The sequence below is a fragment of the Giraffa tippelskirchi genome, chromosome 5 (assembly GCF_054371585.1).
Source record: "Giraffa tippelskirchi isolate mGirTip1 chromosome 5, T2T-mGirTip1v1.2.pri, whole genome shotgun sequence".
Taxonomy (NCBI): domain Eukaryota; kingdom Metazoa; phylum Chordata; class Mammalia; order Artiodactyla; family Giraffidae; genus Giraffa; species Giraffa tippelskirchi.
Genome location: NC_137279.1, coordinates 43,924,706 through 43,948,176, shown reverse-complemented (window position 1 = coordinate 43,948,176; position 23,471 = coordinate 43,924,706). Strand labels below are relative to the sequence as shown.

The window sequence follows — 23,471 nt, the reverse complement described above, 5'->3', positions numbered from 1 at the left end:
CTTCAGTGGTGGTTGTGCAGATCAAATGAAATAAAGTCCATGAAAGCACTTTGTGAAAGAACTAATCAAATGGTAGTTGTCTTATTAGAGTAACAAAAACAACAACGGTGACAGTAATAACAGCATATTCTATAATGTGGTGTTGCTGTCCCTGGGGTTTATAAGATTACTATGGCTGCTTCATTTGAACAAAAGCACAAATTAAAATCTGAGAGCTAATCTTCATGCAATTCTGATGTCACGTTGACGGTTGCAGTCAATGTATGTGATTTTAGTGATTAAGCAATACACAGAGCTCTATATTGTTGTAAGCAGAGTATTATCTGAATTACATAAAGTTACGAAGAAATTTTGATCTATGGTTGTCTTTTGTGTTTTTACTTTTGCCTTGATACTTGAGGCTTTAATTACTCTGATGATAAATGGGATGGAAATACTGAGCCTAGTAAATCAAACATGCAAGTTGGGGCACTAAGAGAAAACTTGTTTGTAGCCATTTTTATGTTATTCTTAGAGGAGATGGTATAGAGGAGGGGTGCTTACAACTAGAGTTAATTTCTGCTTTAGAATGTGTAAAATTATCCACTAAACATGAAGTTCTGGTTTACTTCTAATCCAGAAAACACCTAAAAGTTAAAAATAATTCATATTCTCTACCAGCAGAGATAGCACCAATCATTTCTCTGCCCTATTAATCCCACAGGAACTCAGAGAAGGTGGTCAATAGGAAATGCATTCTGGGTTGGTGTTACAGAAGGAGGAACTGTTGTTAATACTGTTCATTTCTTCTAAAGCTTCTTCTGAGGATATGCATGTGAGTAATGTTCAACCCAAATGCCTAACAGGGTCTTTTGTCTCTTTAGTAAGCATGTTTATCAGGGGCAGCAGGAAAAGGAGAAAAAAAATCTGTCAGCATCAGTGCTGGTGGCTCTGTCCTTCAGAACCCTATCCTCTCTCTTCACAGTTCTTTGTCTAGAAGCAAAGGCAGGTGGGAAGGTCAACACCCTACCCACTGAGTAACTGTCTCAGTACCAGAGTACATGGGGCCAAATTGCCTCCCTGAAGAAAAGGGGCACTGACTCAGCATGCTGGTGCAGCTGCGCTAAGATGGATCATATTCCTGCTCCAACACTCAGTGCAGAGCTGGATTTGCCCTATGTGTAGCAGCAGCTTTAACCCCATCACCTTGCATCCTAGGTTCAAGTCCTCATCCACCAAGCTATAGAAAAATAGAAAGGAACAGAATTGAATTCAGTTATCTATACAGTTTATAAATTTCCCTTCTAGTTTTGTTTTTCTTCTGGTCAGTGATCAAGTGCTAGTTAAAAAAAAAAGATTTTAAAAAATCAAGATTTTATTTGTCATTAAGTGGATGCAGGCATGCTAAGCTGCTTCAGTTGTGTGCAATTCTTCGTGACCCTATGGACCATAGTCCAGCAGTCCCCTCTGTCCATGGGATTCTCCAGGCAAGAATATACTGGATTGGGTTGCCATGCCCTCCTCCAGGAGATCTTCCCAACCCAGGGATAGAACCCATGTCTTTATGTCTCCTGCATTAGAAGGTGGGTTCTTTACCACTAGTGCCACCTGGGAAGCCCATTAATTGAGTGTACTTACCTGTAATAAGCATGCGATGATTGGAATCAAATATCATAGAGTAAATCTGCATGTCTCCTGGTCCTCCCTGGCTATCGTGGAAGACTTGTAATAGTGAAAGAGTCTGTATATCCCATACTCTGAAAACCTGGAGGGATAAAGAACATGGGTCACCATTTTTCTACTTTACTTTCCCTACTCAAATCTATTGAGGTGAACCATCTTCAGAATCTGCAATATGCTCTTAAAAACTTGAAGGAAAGTATGATTTGTATGATGAGCACTCATTTGCTAAACTTTTATTTGGTTCGTGATTCAACTGTTATTCATTAATGTCAGAAGAAAATAAAAGCTGTGATTAAAAGTTTGCCAATAGGAACTAGATTTTTTCTGTCCTTAAAAAAGATAGGGGAAAGACATAGAATTTATTATCCTTTAAGAATCTGGAGGAATAATAAAGGGCTGGTTATGACTAACAGTTTATCTGAAGCCACATTTCTCTGTTTTCTATTCTATAGTGTAGATTAGAAAACAGACACGGCATAGTTCAGGTGGAGGGTTTCAAACTGCTCTTTCATGACTTAAGATGAGAACGTCTTACTAAATGAGGTTTCTAAGAACCTTCCCTGTTCCTATCCAGGAATGAAGAATTACAGAAAACAGTTTTTAGGGATGGTGTAGATATAGGAGGGACTTTCCAGGTGGTGCTAGTGGTAAAGAAAAAAAAAAATCTGCTAATGCAGGAGACCTAAGAGATGCAGGTTCAATCCCTGGGTCGGGACAATGCACTGAAGAAGGAAGACTATAGGTAAATACATTATTAGTGCTCTCCTTTGAGGAAGGAAAGAGACCTAGGTTAGTTACTCAGATAGAACTTGGGATAATATAATAGAAAGAACAATAAAGTACAAACTCAGCAAAACTAGGTCAAGTTTACTTGGTCATTTGAAACAGCTAGTCTTAGTATTCTTCATTATTCTTTTTATTTTCTTTTTCAGAAAGTTACATTGTGATTAAACTTCAGGGAAGAAAAGTGCTTTGATGAAGGGTTTAAAGTCCTAGCATGCATCAGCATTAAATAACATTTTTATGTCATAATAGTCATTATTATATACATTACCTATTGCTATATTATATAGTACTTACTAAATTGGAATATTTGTTGAATAAATGAGTGATAATTTTATAGAACTACATATAAAGATTTGATAAGTAGTTTTGTTAACAGAGGTATTAACTTCTTACTTAAGACACTTAGTGTTAATTGAGTTCAAAACTTCACTGTTGTGAAGGCAGGCTGGTACTTATATGCAGAAACATATAAATGTCAAAATCATGCGATCAGGAACTTTGGCTCACTTGTATATCCTCTGCAGGCCACTATTACTCAGAACCTGTACAACTGGGAGTTGTTACTTCCTTTGTGCTAGTAAAAATGAAAGTTTGAGGAGTATCTAGAATATCGAAACTTGCCACTGTTTGCATAACAGAGTAGAGGAGTCCCTTAGGACAATTTATGAAGTTAGGTTCAGAGCCTATTTATGAATTAGGTTCAGACAGACAAGCAGAGGAAGAATCTAAAAGTGCAATCAAGGAGTGTCAAAGAAGTTTATCTCTGTTCTGTTTCCAGTTCTGTTGTTTTGTTTGAGATGCTTCATGGTTGGCGGTCTTTTCACTGTTTGTGTATGTGCTCTGAATTGTGGTTGGTGGAAAGAACAAAATGAAAGGGTAAGTTGTCCGACTCTTTGCGACCCCATGGACTATACAGTCCATGGAATTCTCCAGGTCAGAATACTGGAGTGGGCAGCCTTTCCCTTCTCCAGGGGATCTTCCCAACCCAGGGATCAAACCCAGGTCTCCCAAATGCAGGTGGATTCTTTACCAGCTGAGCCCCAAGGGAAGCCCACAGAAAGAACAAAGGATGAAGCAAAAGAGGCTTGGGGCGCTTCAGTTCTAGCCCATCATTTAAATTTCTTAAGTCTCCGTTTTCTTGTTTCTAGAATGGACGTAATAACACCAGCACTCTCCACCTCAGTGAATCACTGTGAATATCTTTTGATACCTGAGATGTTTTCTGCAGAATGATTCTATTTTCTACTTCTTTTGTATGTTTTTAGGGAAGTGGTGATTGTTAGGCTGGCAGAAGGCACAAAGACCTTCCTCATTACGCAGCATCTCTCCTCTAGGTTTTTCTGCTGCCCTCTCCCCTTAGGTTGTTCTAGTTATTGTCATACCAAACTGCTTCCACTTTCAAAAACCTCTTTTTCTCTGTTGTCTCTGCACATTCACACATACTCTTGCTATCATCTGTTTCCTCTCCGCACTCTTATCTATCTAGCTAACTGCTTCTCTTTCTTTAAATCTGCATAAAGATTATTAGAGTCAGAGTTCACAATGTTACATCATAGCCTGGGTAGGAGGGGAATTTATGGGAGAATGGATACATATATGTATGGCTGAGTCCCTTTGTTGTCCACCTGAAACTGTCACAACATTGTTAACAGGCTACACTCCAATATAAAATAAAAAGTATTTTTTTAGAAAAGAGTTAGAGCTCAGGTCAGAATAATGCAATGAATTTGCAGTATGGTGCCTTGATGCACCATTTCTTCTCCAAACACAGATAGATAGTAAAGTTAAAAAGAGAAAGCAGACTGAGGGTCTAGGTCCGGGCAGCCGAAGAGTGTGGTAGGTAACGGTCGTCAGCGCAAGGGTCATTTCGTCGCTGGGAAGGGACGGCCCTCGCCCGCGGTGATGGTGGTTAGCAAGATGAACAAAGATGTGCAGATGAGAGCAGCGATTAACCAAAAGTTGATAGAAACTGGAGAAAGAGAACGCCTCAAAGAGTTGCTGAGAGCTAAACTAATTGAATGTGGCTGGAAGGATCAGTTGAAGGCACACTGTAAAGAGGTAATTAAAGAAAAGGGACTAGAACACGTTACTGTTGATGACTTGGTGGCTGAAATCACACCAAAAGGCAGAGCCCTGGTACCTGACAGTGTAAAGAAGGAACTTCTACAAAGAATAAGAACATTCCTTGCTCAGCATGCCAGCCTTTAAGATTGAATTAGATTGTGTTGTTTTGTGGTTTTATTTCTAAAGTAAAACTTGCCATAAATTAGGAATTGATTTCCCAAAATAAAATCCTTTTTTGTATGATGGTATACAGTTTTCAGTAATGATGTATACATTGTATTGATTTTTTTCCCTAAATGTGTTATTTTAATAAATATCTCATGAATGAGTTTGAAGTTTCCTTGGAAAAAAAAAAAAAGAGAGAGAAAGCAGAAAGAAACAGCAAGGCTTCAAAGCAAGACATGTAATCTCTATAGATCCAACAAAGCTAGAGGAGGTGACAGAATTCCAGCTGAGCTATTTCAAGTCCTAAAAAATGATGCAGTTAATGTGCTGCACTCAATATGTCACCAAATTTGGAAAACTCAGCAGTGGCCACAGGACTGGAAAAGGCGTTTTCATTCCAATCCCAAAGAAAGGCAATGCCAAAGAATGTTCAAACTGCCACACAATTGCACTCATCTCACATGCTAGCAAAGTAATGCTCAAAATTCTCCCAGTGAGGCTTCACCAATGCATGAACTGAGAACTTCCAGATGTTCAAGGTGGATTTAGAAAAGGCAGAGGAACCAGAGATCAAATTGCCAACATCCACTGGATCATCAAAAAAGCAAGAGAATTCCAGAAAAACATCTATTTCTGCTTTAATGACTATGCCAAAGCCTTTGGCTGTGTGGATCATAACAAACTGTGGAAAATTCTTCAAGAGATGGGAATACCAGACCACCTGACTTGCCTCCTAAGAAATCTGTATGCAGGTCAAGAAGCAACAGTTAGAACCAGTCATAGAACAACAGACTGGTTCAAAATTGGGAAAGAAATAGTCAAGGCTGTATATTGTCACCCTGCTTACTTAACTTCTATGCAGAGTACATCATGTGAAATGCTGGGTTGGATGAAGCACAAGCTGGAATCAAGATTGCCAGGAGAAATATCAATAACCTCATATATGAAGATGACACCACCCCTATGGCAGAAAGTGAAGAGAAACTGAAGAGCTTCTTAATGAAAGTGAAAGAGGAAAGTGAAAAAGCTGGCTTAAAACTCAACATTCAAAAAATGAAGGTCATGGCATCTGGTCCCATCATTTCATGGCAAATAGATGGGGAAACAATGGAAACAGTGAGAGACTTTATTTTCTTGGGCTCCAAAATCACTGCAGATGGTGACTGCAGCCATGAAATTAAAAGACGCTTGCTCCTTGGAAGAAAAGTTATGACCAATCTAGGCAGCATATTAAAAAGCAGAAACATTACTTTGCCAACAAAGGTCTATCTAGTGAAAGTTACGGTTTTTCCAGTAGTCATGTATGGATGTGAGATTTGGACCATAAAGAAAGCTGAGTGCCAAAGAATTGATGCTTCTGAACTGTGGTGTTGGAGAAAACTCTTGAGAGTCCCTTACACTGCAAGGAGATCAAACCAGTCCATCCTAAAGGAAATCAGTCCTGAATATTCATTGGAAGGACTGATGCTGAAGCTGAAACTCCAATACTTTGGCCACCTGATGCGAAGAACTGACTCATTGGAAAAGACCCTGATGCTGGGAAAGATTGAAAGCAGGAGGAGAAGGGGACAACAGAGGATGAGATGGTTTGATGGCACCATGGACTCAATGGACATGAGTTTGAGCAAGCTACAGGAGTTGGTGATGGACAGGGAAGCCTGGTGTGCTGCAGCCCATGGGGTCACAAAGAGTCTGACATGACTGAGCGATCGAACTGAACTGATCTGAATAGATCCAACTAAGAGAGGCATACAAAGCAATGAGTGGGCTCCAACCAGAGCCTGGGCACTGTCTGGGGCAGAGTGGCAGCAGGGGAGCAGCTCTGGCAGGGCAGACAGGACCACAAGCACTCTCACCACTTCAAGGCAGTGCCCAGAGCAGATCTCCTGGCTCAGGAAAAGGAGACTGAGAAGGAACTAAACCAAAGTAACCTCTGGTTCAGGGACTAGATCTATTTCTAAACTGAGGCCTAAGTGCCTATGTGAGGAGATATGGAGTAGCAAGCATATAGATACACACACACATATGCACACACACATATACAGACATCATGCTCCTAAATATTAAAAGAAATCTATTTTTAGAAAAATTTAGAGGAGGATATCTTTATGAACTTGAGTTTAAAAATATTTTTTTTTAAAAGTCATTATTTTATCTTATTTTTTCCACCGTTTTTAAAAGTGAATAAGCTAAGCGTATTCATATTTTAGATTCTTTTCCCATATAGGCCATTAGAGAGTATTGAGTAGAGTTCTCTCTGCTATCCAGTAGGTGCTTATTAGTTATCTGCTTTATTTATAGTGTATTTATGTCAATCCCAATCTCCCAATTTACTGCTCCTTCTTTCCCCGCTGGTGACCCATAGGTTTGTTTTCTCCATCTGCGACTCTATTCTGTTTTATAAATAAGTTCACTGATACCATTTTTTAAAGACTCCACATATAAGCAATATCATATGATATTTGTTTTCTGTGTCTGACTTACTTTACTTGGTACGACGATCTCTAGGTGTATCCCTATTGCTGCAGATGGCATTATTTTGTTCTTTTTATGGTTGAGCAATATTCCATTTTATATCTGTACTGCATCTTCTTTCTCCACTCTTCTGTCAGTGGACATTTAGGTTGCTACCATGTCTTGGCTGTTGTAAATAGTGCTGCGACAAACATTGGGGTGCACGTATCTTTTTTAAATAGTTTTTGTCCTTGCCAGATGTATGCCCAGGAATGGGATTGCTGGATCATATAGTAACTCTTTTTTTTTAAGAAACTTCCCTACCTTTTTTTTAGAGTGGTTGTACCAATTTACATTTTCACCAACAGTTACGATTTCCTTTTCCACACACCCTTTCCAGCGTTTATTGTTATAGATATGTTGATGGTGGCCATTTTGATTGGTGTAAGGTGATATATCATTATAGATTTGATCTGCATTTCCCTAATAATTAGTGATGTTGAGCATCTTTTCACGTGCTTGTTGGCCATCTGTATGTTTTCTTTGCAGAAATATCTCTTTAGATCTTCCTCCCACTTTTTAATTGTTTTTTTCCATATGTCCCCTCCCTCCTGAACCAGATCACTTACTCATTTCTCTGAATCATTCAGTTTACTATTTATTGCTTTTTAGCTCAGCTTTCACCTTAGCAAATGATTTTCTTTCTAATTTTAATTGGCTCCTCTTTATAGTTTCTTGATTTTTTTTATATTAATAGGCATTTCTTTTGATAGCCTTTTTTAATTCCTTCAGTATTTTTATTATCTTGGGATCTAGTAGGCTGGACAGGTCTGTTTCATTGTTTGTTCTCTCATGGGAATTCTCTTGATCTTTTAACTGAGAGAGGTTCCTGTGCTTCTTCATTTTACTTATATTTCTCTACGAGTTTTGGATAAACAGTTACCACTGTCACCCTGAAGCGCTGCTTTCATGTGAGACCATCCCTGTGTAGCCCACGAGTCTAACATTTTTGGCGCGAGGGCCCTTTTTAAGTGCGGATGCCTGACACATCTTTCCTCAGTGTGCAACTCTTCTTTTCACTTGAACACTTAGGGGACAATGTGGTGTTATTGTCTATTTTCAATTGATGTATCTCAGGGAAGAGGGAGGCCAAAGAGGAGAGATATGAGGGAACAGCCAGTTGGTGAAGTCAGGACACAAATAGTATCTATCGATTATATGAGCATGGTGTATGGTGCCCTGAAACAATTACAATAGTAACATCAAAAGTCACTGATCACTATAACGAATACAGTATTAATTGTGGAAAAGTTTGGAATATTACAAGAATTACTAAAATTTGACACAGAGACACAAAGTGAGCAAATGCTATTGGAAGGATGGTGGAGATAGTCTTGCTCAACTCAGGGTTGTGGCAAACCTTTACTTCGTAAAAACCTCAGCATCCTCAAAGCGTAATAAAACAAAGCATGATAAAACAAGGTCTGCCTGTATTCTATTATCCTCCTCAACTGTCTCAAATGGCTCACCCCAGGTCATAAATTATTAGAGCCAGAACTTAAATTTAGATTTACCTGATTTCAGAGGCCATGTGCTAAGCCATGTGCCTGGAATTGAGAGAGGGCAGGAAAAAATCTTCACTTAGGACAATATCTTAGACATAGTCATGAATAAGATGAAGTCCAGCTGAGCAGCAGGCCAGATGGGCAAACCGCTGACTTGCTATGAGTTATCCACTTGGCTCCTGGTTTCAGGACATTGCTTCGTGCTCTAAGCCATACCCACAGACTAGTTAAGCTTTACCTTTCGTATCACTTTCCAAAGTGAAAATTTAAGAAAATAACAGTGTTTAAACACTCATTTTCATCTGTTAGAAATCATAAAAGCATGTCTCCTTCTCAGTAAAATAACCTCTGATAACTATAGAGTTGTGCTTGGGAAGATCGCCTGCGTACTAAGTTGCTTCAGTCATGTCCGATTCTTTGTGACCCCATGGACTACAGCCCGCCAGGCTCTTCTGTTCATGGGGTTCTCCAGGCAAGAATATTGGAGTGGGTTGCCATGCCCTCCTCCAGGCGATCTTCCCAACCCAGGGATGGAGCCTGTATCTCTTATGTCTCCTGCATTGGCAGGCAGGTTCTTTACCACTAGCGCCACCTGTCAACCATCATTCTTGTTTTTGTTAATAAAATAAAAGCAACTGAAATTTGTATTTCTCTCTGTTTTTCAATGTTTGTCAATCCTTCGGGAGCAATAGATGTGGCATAGCTATTAAATACTTGACCTCTGCAACTAGAAAAAGAATTTTACCAGTGCAGGAGAAAATAATATCCTGGTGGAAAGTCTGCAAGTCTCAGAGGAAGGATGAAAATCTACTTTTAGAGCTTAGATAAAGGCACAGAGTAGGTACATGACTACCCGTGGTGATTTATTAAAACTTGATGTGATGAAAGCTAATTTATATGAAGTAATATGAAGGAATGTGAAATGTGTAAAACCCATCTATGATTTTTGCTGAGAAGAAGAAGGAGAAAGGGGGGGAGGGGAAGGAGATGGAGAAGGAGAAGAGGAAGCTAGCTTAAGCAAAAACATGTATGTGCCTGGACTGCCATTCTTTATGCCTAAATTGCTCCTTTCCAAGATCTTCATGGGGCTGGCTCCTCTGGTCATGCAGATTTCAACATTTATGTCACCTCTTCAGAGGTAATACTGAATCATATCACAATGTGGTATTTCCTATTCATTGTAATAGTTATCATTCTGTTTTCTTATGTGTTTGTTACTTTGCTTTTCTCCCTCTCCCCCTAGGATGTAAACTTCCTGTGGAAAGGGCCTTGACTGCCTGGTTCAGTTTTCTGTCTCCAGAACCCAGAACAATACCTGAAACAGACAGGACACTCAAGAAAGAGATGCTTGCTGAATAATCAAAGGAACGATCTCTCTATAACAGTCTTGTGAGCTAAGCACCACTACAATTTACAGACAAAGAAATTGAGGGAAATATATTAAGTACTTTGCCCAAGTAGAGCTGCTAGGGTGCTTGAAAGAGCATCACTGAATACACTCACTACATCTAAAGGAAACTGGAAAGCTTGTTTCTGCTGTCTCTTCACCTCTGAACATGAATGGCCTGAACTTTTTTTGTTTTAATTAGTTTATTTATTTATTAAAGGATAATTGCTTTACAGAATTTTGTTGTTTTCTGTCAAACCTCAACATGAATCAGTCATAGGTATACAAAAATCCCCTCCCTTTTGAACCTCCCTCCCATCTCCCTCCCCATCCCACCCCTCTAGGTTGATACAGAGCCCCTGTTTGAGTTTCCTGAGACATACAGAAAATTTCCATTGGCTATTTATTTTACATATGGTAATGTAAGTTTCCGTGTTACTGTCTCCCTACATTTCACCCTCTCCTCCCCTCTCCCCATGTCCATAAGTCTGTTCTCTATGTCTGTTTCTCCACTGCTGCCCTGCAAATAAATTCTTCAGTACCATCTTTCTAGATTCCGTATATATGCATTAGTATACAATATTTATCTTTCTCTTTCTGACTTACTTCACTCTGAATATAGGCTCTAGGTTCATTTACCTCATTAGAACTGACTCAAATGTGTTCCTTTTTATGGCTGAGTAATATTCCATTGTGTCTATATACCATACTTCTTTATCCATTCATCTGTCAATGGACATCTAGGTTGCTTCCATGTTCTAGCTATTGTAAATAGTGCTGCAATGAACAATGGGATACATGTGTCTTTTTCAATTTTGGTTTCCTCAGGGTATATGCCTAGGAGTGGGATTGCTGGGTCATATGGTGGTTTTATTCCTAGCTTTTTTAAGGACTCTCCATCATAATGTTTTAGTTTTTATGCCTCAACAGTCTTACTGTCTTTCCAGTACCACTTTAAAAATTAACAATAGTCTTATTATAAAAGCAATGTATATTTTTTGTTAAAAATATATAAATACAAGAAAGAAAAAGGAAAGGAAAACAAAAAGGGAAAAAAATTTAAATCCATCCACAACCTTGCTACCCACATAATCACTATCATCCCTGATAATATATGATAGACACATATATTAAAAGTGGACTAATATCTTACATACTATTTTATTATATTTTACACAACATATTGTGTATACATTTTCATATCAATATTCATCCATATGATGCTGAAAGTCTATGTGACAATTTTTATGATATAAAAAGAGATATCATAAATTGCTGATTTAAGGGGAGGTGGAATTAGAGAAAGGTGGTCAAATGATACAAACTTCCAGTTAGAAGATATATAAATACTATGAGTATAATGTATAGCATGATAACTATAGCTAACACTGATGTATGACAAATATGAAAGTTGCTAAGAGAATAAATCCTAAATATTTTCATTACAAAGTTTTTTTAAAAGCATTTTTTTCATTTTTTGGTTTCAATATTAGATAATGAGTGTTCATTAAACCAACTGTGGTAGTAATCACTTCATGATGAATGTAAGTCAGATCATTATGCTTAATGACACATTAATCTTAATCTCATACAGTGTTATATATCACTTATATCTCAATAAAACTGAGGGAAAATAAATTACTGAATAAAAGCCTTAGTTTTAGAAACTGAATTTCTCACTCCCTACCCCTTACCCTTCCTTTTTATCTTCCTTTTTATTCCTTTTCTTTTTTCTTTTTTAAACCAATATAAGCAATAGCACCATAAACATCCTTTTACATTGATCTCTGGGCACTTATCTGATTATTTTATTAGAATAAATGCCCCTCAAATTTTTGCCAGCTTCACCCTCAGCAGCACTATGTTAACATGCCTGTGTCCTTTCCTTGCTCCTTTCTTCATCCTATTTTTCTACTGATTTGTTAAAGTTTTTTTATTTGTATAAGAATATTATTCCAGTTTATGTCATTTATGTTACATGCTTCCCCCTCTGCTATCTGTCTTAACCTTTTTTATGGCGGTAAGAAGGCTGTCTGGGGTCAGGATAGACACAAGATTGGCTACATTTATTTAATGCAAGTATATAGATGTCATTTTTCTTTACATGTGCAAAATTGGGATAATTACAGGATTGTTACCAGCATCAAATAAGTTGTGATGTAAAATAATGAGAACAGTGCCTGACTCTTGGTAAGCATTTTATAAATGACAGCTTTTATAATAATTTACAGTTTTAATGTTTGTGTAGTCACATTTTTTTTTCTTTAGTTGTAGATGTTATGCATAGGAGTTACCTGATGGCTATATGAATATTCACCTGTGTTTTCTTCTGGAAAATTTTACAACTACTATGGTTTTATATTTTACATTTAAAATATTTAATCCATATGGAATGTATTTTGTTGTTAATTATGAAATAATGATGTGATTACTTATTTTTTCCTAGTATGGTTAGTCAGTTTTCCCAACATGTAGTGAACAAACCATCTTTTGCTCACAGACTTAAAATGCTACTTCTATCATATATGAAATTCCCATTTACACTCATGTGTGAATCTTCTCTTGTTTCATAGATGTGTCTATTGCTGCATTGACTACTGTTATGTTTTATTTATTGAGGCTTTATTAAATGTTTTAATATCTGATAGGGAAAGTGTCATCTTGTAATCTTATTTTCTAAAGTTTCTAAGATATTTTTGTATGTCAACACTTTTATAGTAACTTTAGATTTGGCAAACTGAGGTCTAAATTATTCTTTCCCGTCTGTGCTAAGTTGCTTCAGTCGTGTCCGACTGTGACCCTATGGCCTGCAGCCCACCAGGCTCTTCTATCCATGGGATTCTCCAGGCAAGAATACTGGAGTGGGTTGCCATGCCCTCCTCTAGGGGATCTTCCTGACCCAGGGATTGAATACATGTCTCTTATATCTCCTGCACTGGCAGGTGGATTCTTTACCACTAGAACCACCTGGGAAGCTCCTAAATAATCCTAAATAGCATTAAATATGCATAGCTTAATGTGATGCAGGATATCTTTCACAGTACTATACTCTCATTTAGGAAAGTCCCTACATTCATGTTCTTAAATGTACCTCAGAACTTCATAGTTATCTTAACATTAATAGTGAATATTGTTTGTTAAGATTATTTCTAGGCATTTCATACAATTTTGCTCTTGTGAATGCTATCCATTTGACCATTTTTTCCTAACTGGTTTCTGTTCTTACATAGAAATTTATTTTTATAAATTGCAATCATCAATATAACCATCCACTTTACTGAATTTATCTGTCCTAAAACTTTTAAGCTGGTTTTCTTGAATTTTCTCAGCAATCACATGATTTGCAAATATGCAGTCTCCTCATTTCTAGTAGTCATAAGTCATTTTTTTCTTTTTTATTACTTTGTTTAGAACATTTAAAATACTGTGTAGTGATAGCAACAACAACAATAATACTTTTTTTTTCTTTGCTTTTTTAAAAATTGAAGTATGGTTGATTTGCAATGTTATGTTAGTTCCTGGTGTACAGAAAAGTGATTCAGTTACACAAATATATATATTGCTTGTCATATTCTTTTCCATTATGGTTTATCACAGGATATTCATATAGTTCCCTGTGCTATACAATGGTGGTGGTTTAGTCACTCAGTAGTGTCTGACTCTTGCAACCCCATGGACTGCAGCCCGCCAGGCTCCTCTGTCCAGGGATTCTCCAGGCAAGGATACTGGAGTGGGTTGCCATTTCCTTCTCCGTGCTACACAGTAGGACCTTTATTTTGTTTATCTAATAGTTGTTTATCTATTTTATATATAGTAGTTTGTATATGCTAATCCAAAACTCCTAATTTATCTCTCTCCCACCCATTTGCCCCTTTGGTAACCATAAGTTTGTTTTCTGTGTCTAGAAATCCTTATTTTTTCTGTCTTTAATGATCACAGAAGGGCCATACTATGTTTTACTATTTAGAATAATGGCTCTCTTCCCAATGTTATATTCCTTTTACTCTTGCCTTTAAACACATGTTCTTTCTTATATTGATGTCAATAGAAACAGAGAACAGTGACTTCTTATTCTCTTATTCATATTAACAATATTTTTCTCTTTGACTATCAGCTATTTCAGTGAAAAACTGTATGTATTCTATACTTTCCGATAGTTGACTTTAAGGGAAAGAATTGTTCTGTTTCATTTTTGTTGTTTTCTTTTGGTTACCTTTGCAGAAGAAAGGCTGATAACATGTTGGTCTTTCTCATTTGTCACAATCTCAGTGATACTGAACATGTGTCCCACAAGTTTCCCCACTGGCTTGGTGCTGATGTTGGGGTGCCACAACCGGAGCACTTTATCATCTCCTGAAAGAAGGACATGTGAAGATTGTTTATGTTCTCAGGGATGCGGGTGGTCACAGTTTAAAGAGTCTTTCTCATCTTTAATCATATCCTAATAGCTCAGTTTGTAAAGAATCTGCCTGCAATCAGGAGACCCCGATTTGATTTCTGGGTCAGGAAGATCTGCTGGAGATGATCCCATCTCTAGTATTCTTGGGTTTCCCTTGTGGCTCAGCTGGTAAAGAATCCGCCTGCAATGCGGGAGACCTGGGTTCCATCCCTGGGTTGGGAAGATCCCCTGGAGAAGGGAAAGGCTACCCACTCCAGTATTCTGGCCTGGAGAATTCCGTGGATTGTATAGCCTATGGGGCCACAAAGAGTTGGACACGACTGAGTGACTCTCACTATCTATCTTCTAATATCAAATCACAGTCTGTTTCTTCCAGGAGGCTATGATTGACTTGTTTTGGATCTACTTCTTCTTGTCAAGGCTGTTTTGTAATCATTGTATTTACATATATAAATATGAATTCTCATACATATTCTATGAGTCCTTTTCTTGATTTAATATGTTCCTACTCATTTATGCATTAATGTATTGTGCGTGCATGCTCAATTGCTCAGTTGTGTCTGACTGTTTGCAACCCCGTGGACTGTAGCCTGCCTGGCTCCTCTGTTCATGAAATTTTCCAGGCAATAATACTGGTGTGGGTTGCCATTTCCTACCCCAGGAGATCTTCCCAGCCCAGGTATCAAACCTGCGTCTCTTGAGTCTTCTGCATTGGCAGGTGGATTCTTTACCACTGCACCACCTGGGAAGCCTGAGATTGAAACTTAGGGGAGTTAAATAACCTATCCAGGGCTTGCTAGTAAAAAAACTAGTATTTGTTCCTAGACAGTCTTGACTCCAGAGCCCAGGCTGAAAGCCGTCACAGTCTTAGCATCCCAGATTGAAAGATAAGGAGTCAGGCCAGCAGAACAGCTCAGTCCTTCCATCTTTCTCCTCAAGTTTCTTATATTTGTCATCTTTCCTCTTACTCTCAGCAGATAATCTGAGCCCTTTAATGTTGGTAGTTTTAAGCACTCTATCGTTAGTCCGCTTCTCTGTTAATGCTAAACCATTGGCTTTTGATCTTTTTGTCAAGGACTCCTTTGAGGATTTGATAACATTTTGGACTTTCTCTCCAGAAAAATGCACGTAGACACACAGTTATTCAGCCTAAGGGGCTATAGGACTCCCTTAAAGTCCACACATGGTCCCCAGGCAAGGAATTCATGCTCTCACACACTGAAACAGGTTCTAGAGAGATTAAAGTTAAACTGTAAAACAAACAAAGTTGTAGTAAATGTAGGAAAATTTGTTTCACACACTCTCAGGCTAAGGAGAGCCTTTCAAAGTGTGCCACCAAACCAAAAAGCCACAAAGAAAAAGAATGACAGATTTGACTTTATACAAACTTAAAAATTCTCTAAAAGGTTTTGTCAGCAGTAAAATGCTATAGCTGTGTGAAAACTCTGCAACTGTGCTAATTAAGGAGAGCACTATTTGCAAAGTAGAAAATCTCTGTGTAAACGCGGACTGTCCTCTTACCTCCAGTGACAATCACGTTTGCTTTTATACAGTAACAGAAAGTGTTTGCTCCTCTTGGCATGGAAAACTCTCTGACAGGCCTGCAAAACACAAGCTAAATGTAAAACTTGTTTATTTTTCTTTCTAAGTTCATCTCTAAGTTGTTGTGAATCTATTTACCCACAGAAAAAAACTGTAAGTAATGATTAAATTCTTACTGACCCAAAGAATCTATTTACTCCATGATATGATATTAATACATCATTTGCATTGTTTCTGTTTAAAAAGAAATCCATTCCTCTGCCCTGGAGCTGCGGTTGTGCTGGTGTTAAGAATGGACAGAGATGTATCACCTCTTAAGCCAGAAAGTACATTGTTCAGCTCAATGAGTCTTTTTGGTAGCACAAAATGGCAGGAATGTCTCTGCTTTTCAATATGCTATCTAGGTTGGTCATAACCTTCCTTCCAAGGAGTAAGCGTCCTTTAATTTCATGGCTGCAATCACCATCAGCAGTGATTTTGGAGCCCTAAAAAATAAAGTCTGACACTGTTTCCACTGTTTCCCCATCTATTTCCCATGAAGTGATGGGACCAGATGCCATAATCTTAGTTTTCTGAACGTTGAGCTTTAAGCCAACTTTTTCACTCTCCTCCTTCACCTTCATCAAGAGGCTCTTTAGTTCTTCTTCACTTTCTGCCATAAGGGTGGTGTCATCCGCATATCTGAGGTTATTGATATTTCTCCCAGCAATCTTGATTCCAGCTTGTGTTTCTTCCAGCCCAGCGTTTCTCATGATGTACTCTGAATATAAGTTAAATAAGCAGGGTGACAATATACAGCCTTGACGGACTCCTTTTCCTATTTGGAACCAGTCTGTTGTTCCATGTCCAGTTCTAACTGTTGCTTCCTGACCTGCATACAGGTTTCTCAAGAGACAGGTCAGATGGTCTGGTATTCCCATCTCTTTCAGAATTTTCCACAGTTTATTGTGATCCACACAGTCAAAGGCTTTGGCATAGTCAATAAAGCAGAAATAGATGTTTTTCTGGAACTCGCTTGCTTTTTCGATGATCCAGCAGATATTGGCAATTTGATCTCTGGTTCCTCTGCCTTTTCTAAAACCAGCTTGAACATCTGGAAGTTCACGGTTCACGTATTGCTGAAGCCTGGCTTGGAGAATTTTGAGCATTACTTTACTAGCATGTGAGATGAGTGCAATTGTGCGGTAGTTTGAGCATTCTTTGGCATTGTCTTTCTTTGGGATTGGAATGAAAACTGACCTTTTCCAGTCCTGTGGCCACTGCTGAGTTTTCCAAATTTGCTGGCATATCGAGTGCAGCACTTTCACAGCATCACCTTTGAGGATTTGAAATAGCTCAAAGATATATACTAAGGCTCCAAATACTTGCAGTGACTTTGTCTGCTCAGAGACCACCAACTGGGAGGCTGACTTTGCTGAGCCAATCTGTGGATCTAGTGGACCACAGGGTCAATGGGTACCCATACAAGGCCAGTGTACTCTGTGTGGACAAAAGGGGCACTGGAGGGAGGATTGCAATTAACATGCCTTTGCAAAAAGCCGGAGAATTGGAAGAGGGAATGTCCTAGATGCCAGAGAGTGACCATTGAGGACCACTAATGGTTTCACAATCAGAAGACTGACAGTGCTCAAGGCTGAAAGCTTCTCTGCCTAGAGATACTATCTACATAACTAATGTTGAGCCATGATTGATCGTTGATGTGGTGGGCCACTTGATAGAATTTCTTGTAAACACTGTTGCAACCTTCTCCATAATAACCCAAAGGGTTGGAAACCTTAGCAATCATAAGGAATATGTAATAGAGTGTCAGGGCTTTCCTGGTGGCTCAGTGGTAAAAAGAGAATTCACCTACCAGTGCAGGAGACTTGAGTTTGATCCCTGGGTCAGGAAGATCAGAAATGGCAACCCACTCCAGTGATCTTGCCTGGGAAATCCCATGGACAGAGAAGCCTGGCAGGCTATAGTCCATGGGGTTGCAAGAGTCAGACATGATTTAGCAACTAAACAACAATAGAGTGTCAGGGAAGAGACAAGGGCACAGTTTCCTGGAACCCCTTCTGTGAAACATCAACGGCCAATTGTTTTCACATTGCTTTCAGTTTGTGCCTGATTGTCCCATCCCTTTAACAGGGAGAGATTTATTAACTAAATTAGGGACCACTCTGTTTCTCAAGGAGCAAGGGGATCATCCCCTTCACCAAACGGTTCTAATGGAAAGTGAAAAGGAACAGATTGAAGCTGATATGGAAGCCTTAGTAGACCCTGGAGTGTGGAGTATCGAGGTTCCAGGCTTGACCAAAGATATCCAGCCAGTGGTTATTAAGTTAAGACCTGGGCAGGAATATCCCTGCAAAAAGCAATACCCCCTAAAATCAGAGGCACAAAGAGGAATCTTTTCCCTTAGTAAAGGAATAACTTTTGGATGGATTGATGGTACTCTGTCAGTCACCATGTAATATACCAATATTGAAAGTGAAAGTGGATTGGTCATGTCCAACTCTTTGTGATTCCATGGACTGTAGCCCTCCAGGCCTCCACTGTCCATGGGGATTCTCCAGGCATGGATACTAGAGTGGGTTACCATGCCCTCCTCCAGGGGATCTTTCCAAGCCAAGGACTGAACCCAGGTCTCCTGCATTGCAGGTGGATTCTTTACCAACTGAGCCACCAGGAACACATTTTCAAACCCACTAGGGAGTATCAATTTGTACAAGATCTAAGGACTGTTAATAAAGCAATGGAATCCATCTATTCTATTGTGCCTAATCCTTATACTATCATGACTCACATGCCCAAGTCCAGACGATACAAATATTTATTGGTAGTGGTAGACATTCACTGGATTGGTAGAGGTTTTTCCCACACAGAGAGAACAGGCCTCAGAGGTAACAAAAAACTTGCTTAAGGAGATAATCCCATTTTGGATTACCTCAATCTATACAAAGTGATACCTCTAAATTTACCTCTAAAATGCCCCAACAAGTAGCTAAAACCCTGGGAGAAAGTACTCCCTTCAAACAGCATAGAGACCCCAATCCTCAGGGAAAGTGGAAAAAATGAATAATACTTAGAAGTGAACTATAGCCAAATTATGCCAAGAGATTCAGGAAAACTGGGTCCAAATATTACCAATTACTCTAATGAGAATAAGGGCAGCCCCCAAAGAAAAGCTAAGATGCAGTCCCTGTGAATTAATGTATAGGAGACCCTTCTTAACAAATGATTTTGTATTAGATGAAGAAACAGCTGTGCTTCTCTGATGGCTCAAATGGTAAAGAATCTGCCTGCAATGCAGGAGACTGGGGTTCAATCCCTGGGTTGGGAAGATCCCCTGGAGAAGGGAATGGCAATCCACTCCAGTATTCTTGCCCAGAGAATTCCATGGACAGAGGAGCCTGGCTGGCTACAGTCCATGAGGTCCCAAAGAGTCAGACATGACTGAGCAACTAACACACAGAGAAATTACAGAGAGATTATGCTGTAAACTCGGACCAAGTACAGCTTGTCCTAACAGATGGGAGACCTCTGTAAATTAATGATCGCTCAAGAAAGCTATCGGATCATTGTGGAATGAAGCAGGCCTGCTGAACTATAAAGTATGAGATATGCCCCCGAGACATTAAGTGAAAGAAAAAAATGTTACCACCTTTCAGCTGATTTGAATAAGCACTATGACAGTCCTAGTTTGACCTCATAGGGTCAGACACTCTCCCGCCCAATAGGAATGAGGAGCTAGTGATGTAAGCCTGGCATCTACTTGAAGAATGAGGAAGAAGGCAGTCTTTTCCCCCTCCCTCACTTTCCTTTGATTATAAAAATGTAGCTCACTTAATCCTCAGGGCAGAGTCCCACCAGCCTGTTTGCATTTCTCACAAGCGTCCTATGTAAGTAAATCTACTTCTTGCCTATCACTTTGCCTCTCACTGAATTCCTTCTGTACTTAGGCACAAAGAACCTGAGCCACAGTAAGCCCTGACACCAGGTGAGTGATTCTACTTAAAAAATCGTGAGTTCAGGTCCCAATCTGGCTTTAGGCTGAGTCCGAGTCCCACCACGTGGGGTCAAGTCCCATTCTGAGGTGCACCATTTCAGCGCTACCAAGAAAAGTTAAAATGCTATAAAAGGCATAGATTAAAAGATGAGGGAAGTAAAATTTAGCTATGAACAATAAATTTAAGGGGCTATGAGATATCTAGGTGGACATGGTGAGCAGGTATATGTAAGTCTGGTTTCAAGTCAGCTTGGGTTTCATCAGTATACAGGTATTAATATATTGGGACAGAGGAAAATAGCCCAAGATTTGCATAGAAAGTGAATATTAAAGTTGGTTAAGGACAAAACTCTGGAGAATGCCATCACAAAAATAGCAGATGCAAAAAGAGAAATCACAAGGGAAAAGAACAAACCTAAGATCCTGGGAGAAAACTCTGGCTTCTCAGAAGCCAAGAGAATAGAGTTTTAGGGAGGGTGATCAGTAATACTGCCAAACTATCTTCCAAGGTGGCTGTGCTCATTTTACATTCCCAGCAGCACTGAATGAGAGTTCCTATTATTCCACTTTCTTGCCAGCATTTGATGTTGTCAGTGTTTTGGATGTTGGGCACTTGTAGGTGTGTGATGATATCTCATTGTGACTTTAGTTTGCATTTCTCTGGTGATGTAGGATGTGAAACATCTTTTCATATACTTATTGCCATCTGTATACCTACTTTGGTAATGTGTCTGCTCAGATCTTTTGCTTATTGTTCAATCAAGTTGCTTTATTGTTGTATTATAAGAGTTCTTTGTATATTTTGGATAATTGTCCTTTATCACATATATGTTGCAAATATTTTCTCCTAATCTAGGGCCTGTCTTCTTGTTATCTTGATGGTGTCTTTTTCAAAACAGAGTTTTTAATTTGAATGAAGTCCAGTTTGCCAATGATTTCTTTCATGCAGTTGTATCTTAAATGTTATTGCCAAACCCAAAGTCATCTGGATTTTCTTCTAGGAGTTTTATAGTTTTGCATTTTATCTTTGGGTATCTGATGCTGGGAAAGATTGAGGGCGGGAGGAGAAGGGGACGATAGAAGATGAGATGGTTGGATGGCATCACCGACTCAATGGAGATGGGTTTGGGTGGACTCCGGGAGTTGGTGATGGACAGGGAGGCCTGGCGTGCTGCAGTTCATGGGGTCACAGAGAGTTGGACATGACTGAGCGACTGAACTGAACTGAACTGATATGATCCATTTTGAGTTGTTTCTCTAAAACTTGTATAATGACTGTGTCCAGATTGAGCGTTTTTATCAGGAATGGGTGTTGGATTTTGTCAAGTGCTTTTTCTGCATCTATTGATGTGATCTTGTGATTTCTTTCTTCTTTAGCCTTCTCTAATCCCAGAAAGTTCTCTTGTGCCCACTTGGGATCCCTGCTTCCCCCTGCTCCCAGGCATCCACTAATCTACTACTTTCTGTTTCCATCAATTTGTCTTTTCTGGGCATTTCCTTTAAATGGAATTCTTATATGCAGTCTTTTGTGTCTGGCTTCTGTCACCTAGCATAACGTTTTTGAGGTTTATACAGGCTGTAGGATATATCTCTCTTTAAAAAATACAATGGCTGTTTACAGTTACTATATATTAGTATAACCTTGGTATATATCAATATAACTATTAATAAATATTTAACTAGGGAGGAACTAACATTATACACTATTCAAACTCACCTGTCTATAAGAAAGCCATTTTGTGTATTTATTAAACATGAAACATGATGGTTGTGCTACAGATACTCATAGGTAACTGGCTAGTCAATTGACCTATAAGAATGATTTTTAAAGTATAAAGTTTTACCAATAGAATTATATTTGGAAAATATAGATATATAAATATTGATTTGTTTTAACAGAACACAGCAATAAACAACAAATGAGCAGCATTGCTTCTAAAAAAAGAGAAATCATGCTCATATTTGTGTAACTTCAACTGCCTTCTGAAAAATCTAATTAATCTTATTGAACAAATGGAATATTTAACATCTGATACTTCTAAAAACCAATTTAAAAGCTCCAAGGCTGACATGAATTTAAGGAAAACACCTGAAAGTCACAAAATGTTTATGTATATAAACAATTGTACTTACAAATTATCCTCAATTCTCTTCAAGGATTCCAAAACTAATGAATGAACACTGTCTAAGGAGCAGGATCCAAAGCAATTTAAGGCTGAAATATATCTAATTTTCATAACCCAGTCATTATGTAGCTTCCTTTTAACACTGGGAATTACAAGAAGAAAAGGGGATTATGTTAGACTCACAGACACATCATGTTGAGTTTCTATTTGTTATTTCACTTTTACTTTAGCCAAATTGCAGCTCTCAGCTGTAGTAAAGCCTCCATGTATTAACAGTATCCTATGCATTGTGCAACTTTCAATTGTTTAACTACACTTTCATCATCTAGCATATTTTAAAATAAAAAATAAAAGTTTGTCATCAGATTTTGAGCTATAGATTCAGAATTAAATTTTAATCTAGATGAATTTCAGTCCACTATTGACCCTATCATCTTTTGCTGCTGTTGTTTAATCGCTAAGTCATGTCCAACTCATTGGCGAACGCATGGGCTATGACCTGCCAAGCTCCTCTATCCCTGGAATTTCCCAGGCAAAAATACTAGAGTGGGTAGCTGTTTCCTTCTCCATAGGATCTTCCCAAACCAGGGATCAAACCTGAGTTTCCTGCATTGGCAGGTAGATTCTTTACCACTGAGCCACCAGGGAAGCCACTATCATCCTTACCCTATTGAAAAAATTCTGATCAAGCAAACAGAAGACTGTTTTATAATATTTTTTATCTTGTATGAGTCAATTCATTTTCATATTTCCCATAAGTACATTCAAAACTGAAGAACAAGGAAGTTTGCAATCCCAGATCACTGGTGAAGCTGAGGCTAGGACAACTGTCATATGTGTGCCATGTCTGTGCTCAGTCGCTTCAGTTGCATCTGACTCTTTGCGACCCCATGGACTGTAGCCCACCAGGCTCCTCTGTCCATGGGATTTCCCAGGCAAGAGTACTGAAGTGGGTTGCCATGCTCCCAAAGATAAAACCCACATTGCAGGTGGCTCCTTTACCTGCTGAGCCACCAGGGAAGCCAGTGTATTTGTTTCCTCAGTCAAAAACACTGATTGAGCTTTATGTCTTCAATCCCAGGTATTGAGGACATAAAGATGATTAATGTAAAATCTTTATCATCAAAGTTCTTAGATTGTAGTTGAGAAATAAATATGTTTATAACTCAAGGCAGGAAAGTTTGACAAATTGAATTAAACAGAGTAAAGGGGGAGATTTCTTTTTTCCATGCCACAATGTGTTAAATTTTGAACTCTGAATATTGGCTACTTCTTTTTTTAATTTCTACAATGTTTTGCCTCAACACTCAGCCTAAGTATATATATATGT

The 23,471-nt window shown here is 38.7% G+C and overlaps 2 protein-coding genes and 1 pseudogene across 31 annotated transcripts in view; 2 read left to right on the top strand and 1 right to left on the bottom strand.

Moving 5' to 3' along the window:
- The window catches only part of WDR64 (WD repeat domain 64), a 118,077-nt gene that overhangs the window by 59,563 nt on the left and 35,043 nt on the right, over positions 1 to 23,471 (bottom strand). For all 28 annotated transcript variants that reach the window (XM_081492888.1, XM_081492886.1, XM_081492884.1 and 25 more), the window contains 4 exons: positions 22,149 to 22,283; positions 16,004 to 16,083; positions 14,297 to 14,436; positions 1,618 to 1,744 (listed from right to left, as the gene is read on the bottom strand). In XM_081492888.1, coding sequence (XP_081349014.1) covers positions 1,618 to 1,744; positions 14,297 to 14,436; positions 16,004 to 16,083; positions 22,149 to 22,283 — 482 coding nt within the window. The remainder of the gene's footprint in view (positions 1 to 1,617; positions 1,745 to 14,296; positions 14,437 to 16,003; positions 16,084 to 22,148; positions 22,284 to 23,471) is intronic.
- On the top strand, positions 4,251 to 4,838 carry LOC145507088 (transcription and mRNA export factor ENY2 pseudogene; annotated as a pseudogene). Its single transcript, XR_014054550.1, has one exon. The product of XR_014054550.1 is annotated as a transcription and mRNA export factor ENY2 pseudogene (transcript).
- Positions 19,767 to 23,471, top strand: part of CHML (CHM like Rab escort protein) — a 61,240-nt gene continuing 57,535 nt past the window's right edge. Inside the window, exon 1 of one of the 2 annotated variants that reach the window (XM_081492906.1) lies at positions 19,767 to 19,908. The gene's annotated coding sequence lies outside the window, so the exon portion shown is untranslated. The remainder of the gene's footprint in view (positions 19,909 to 23,471) is intronic. The other variant, XM_081492904.1, reaches the window with a different exon arrangement.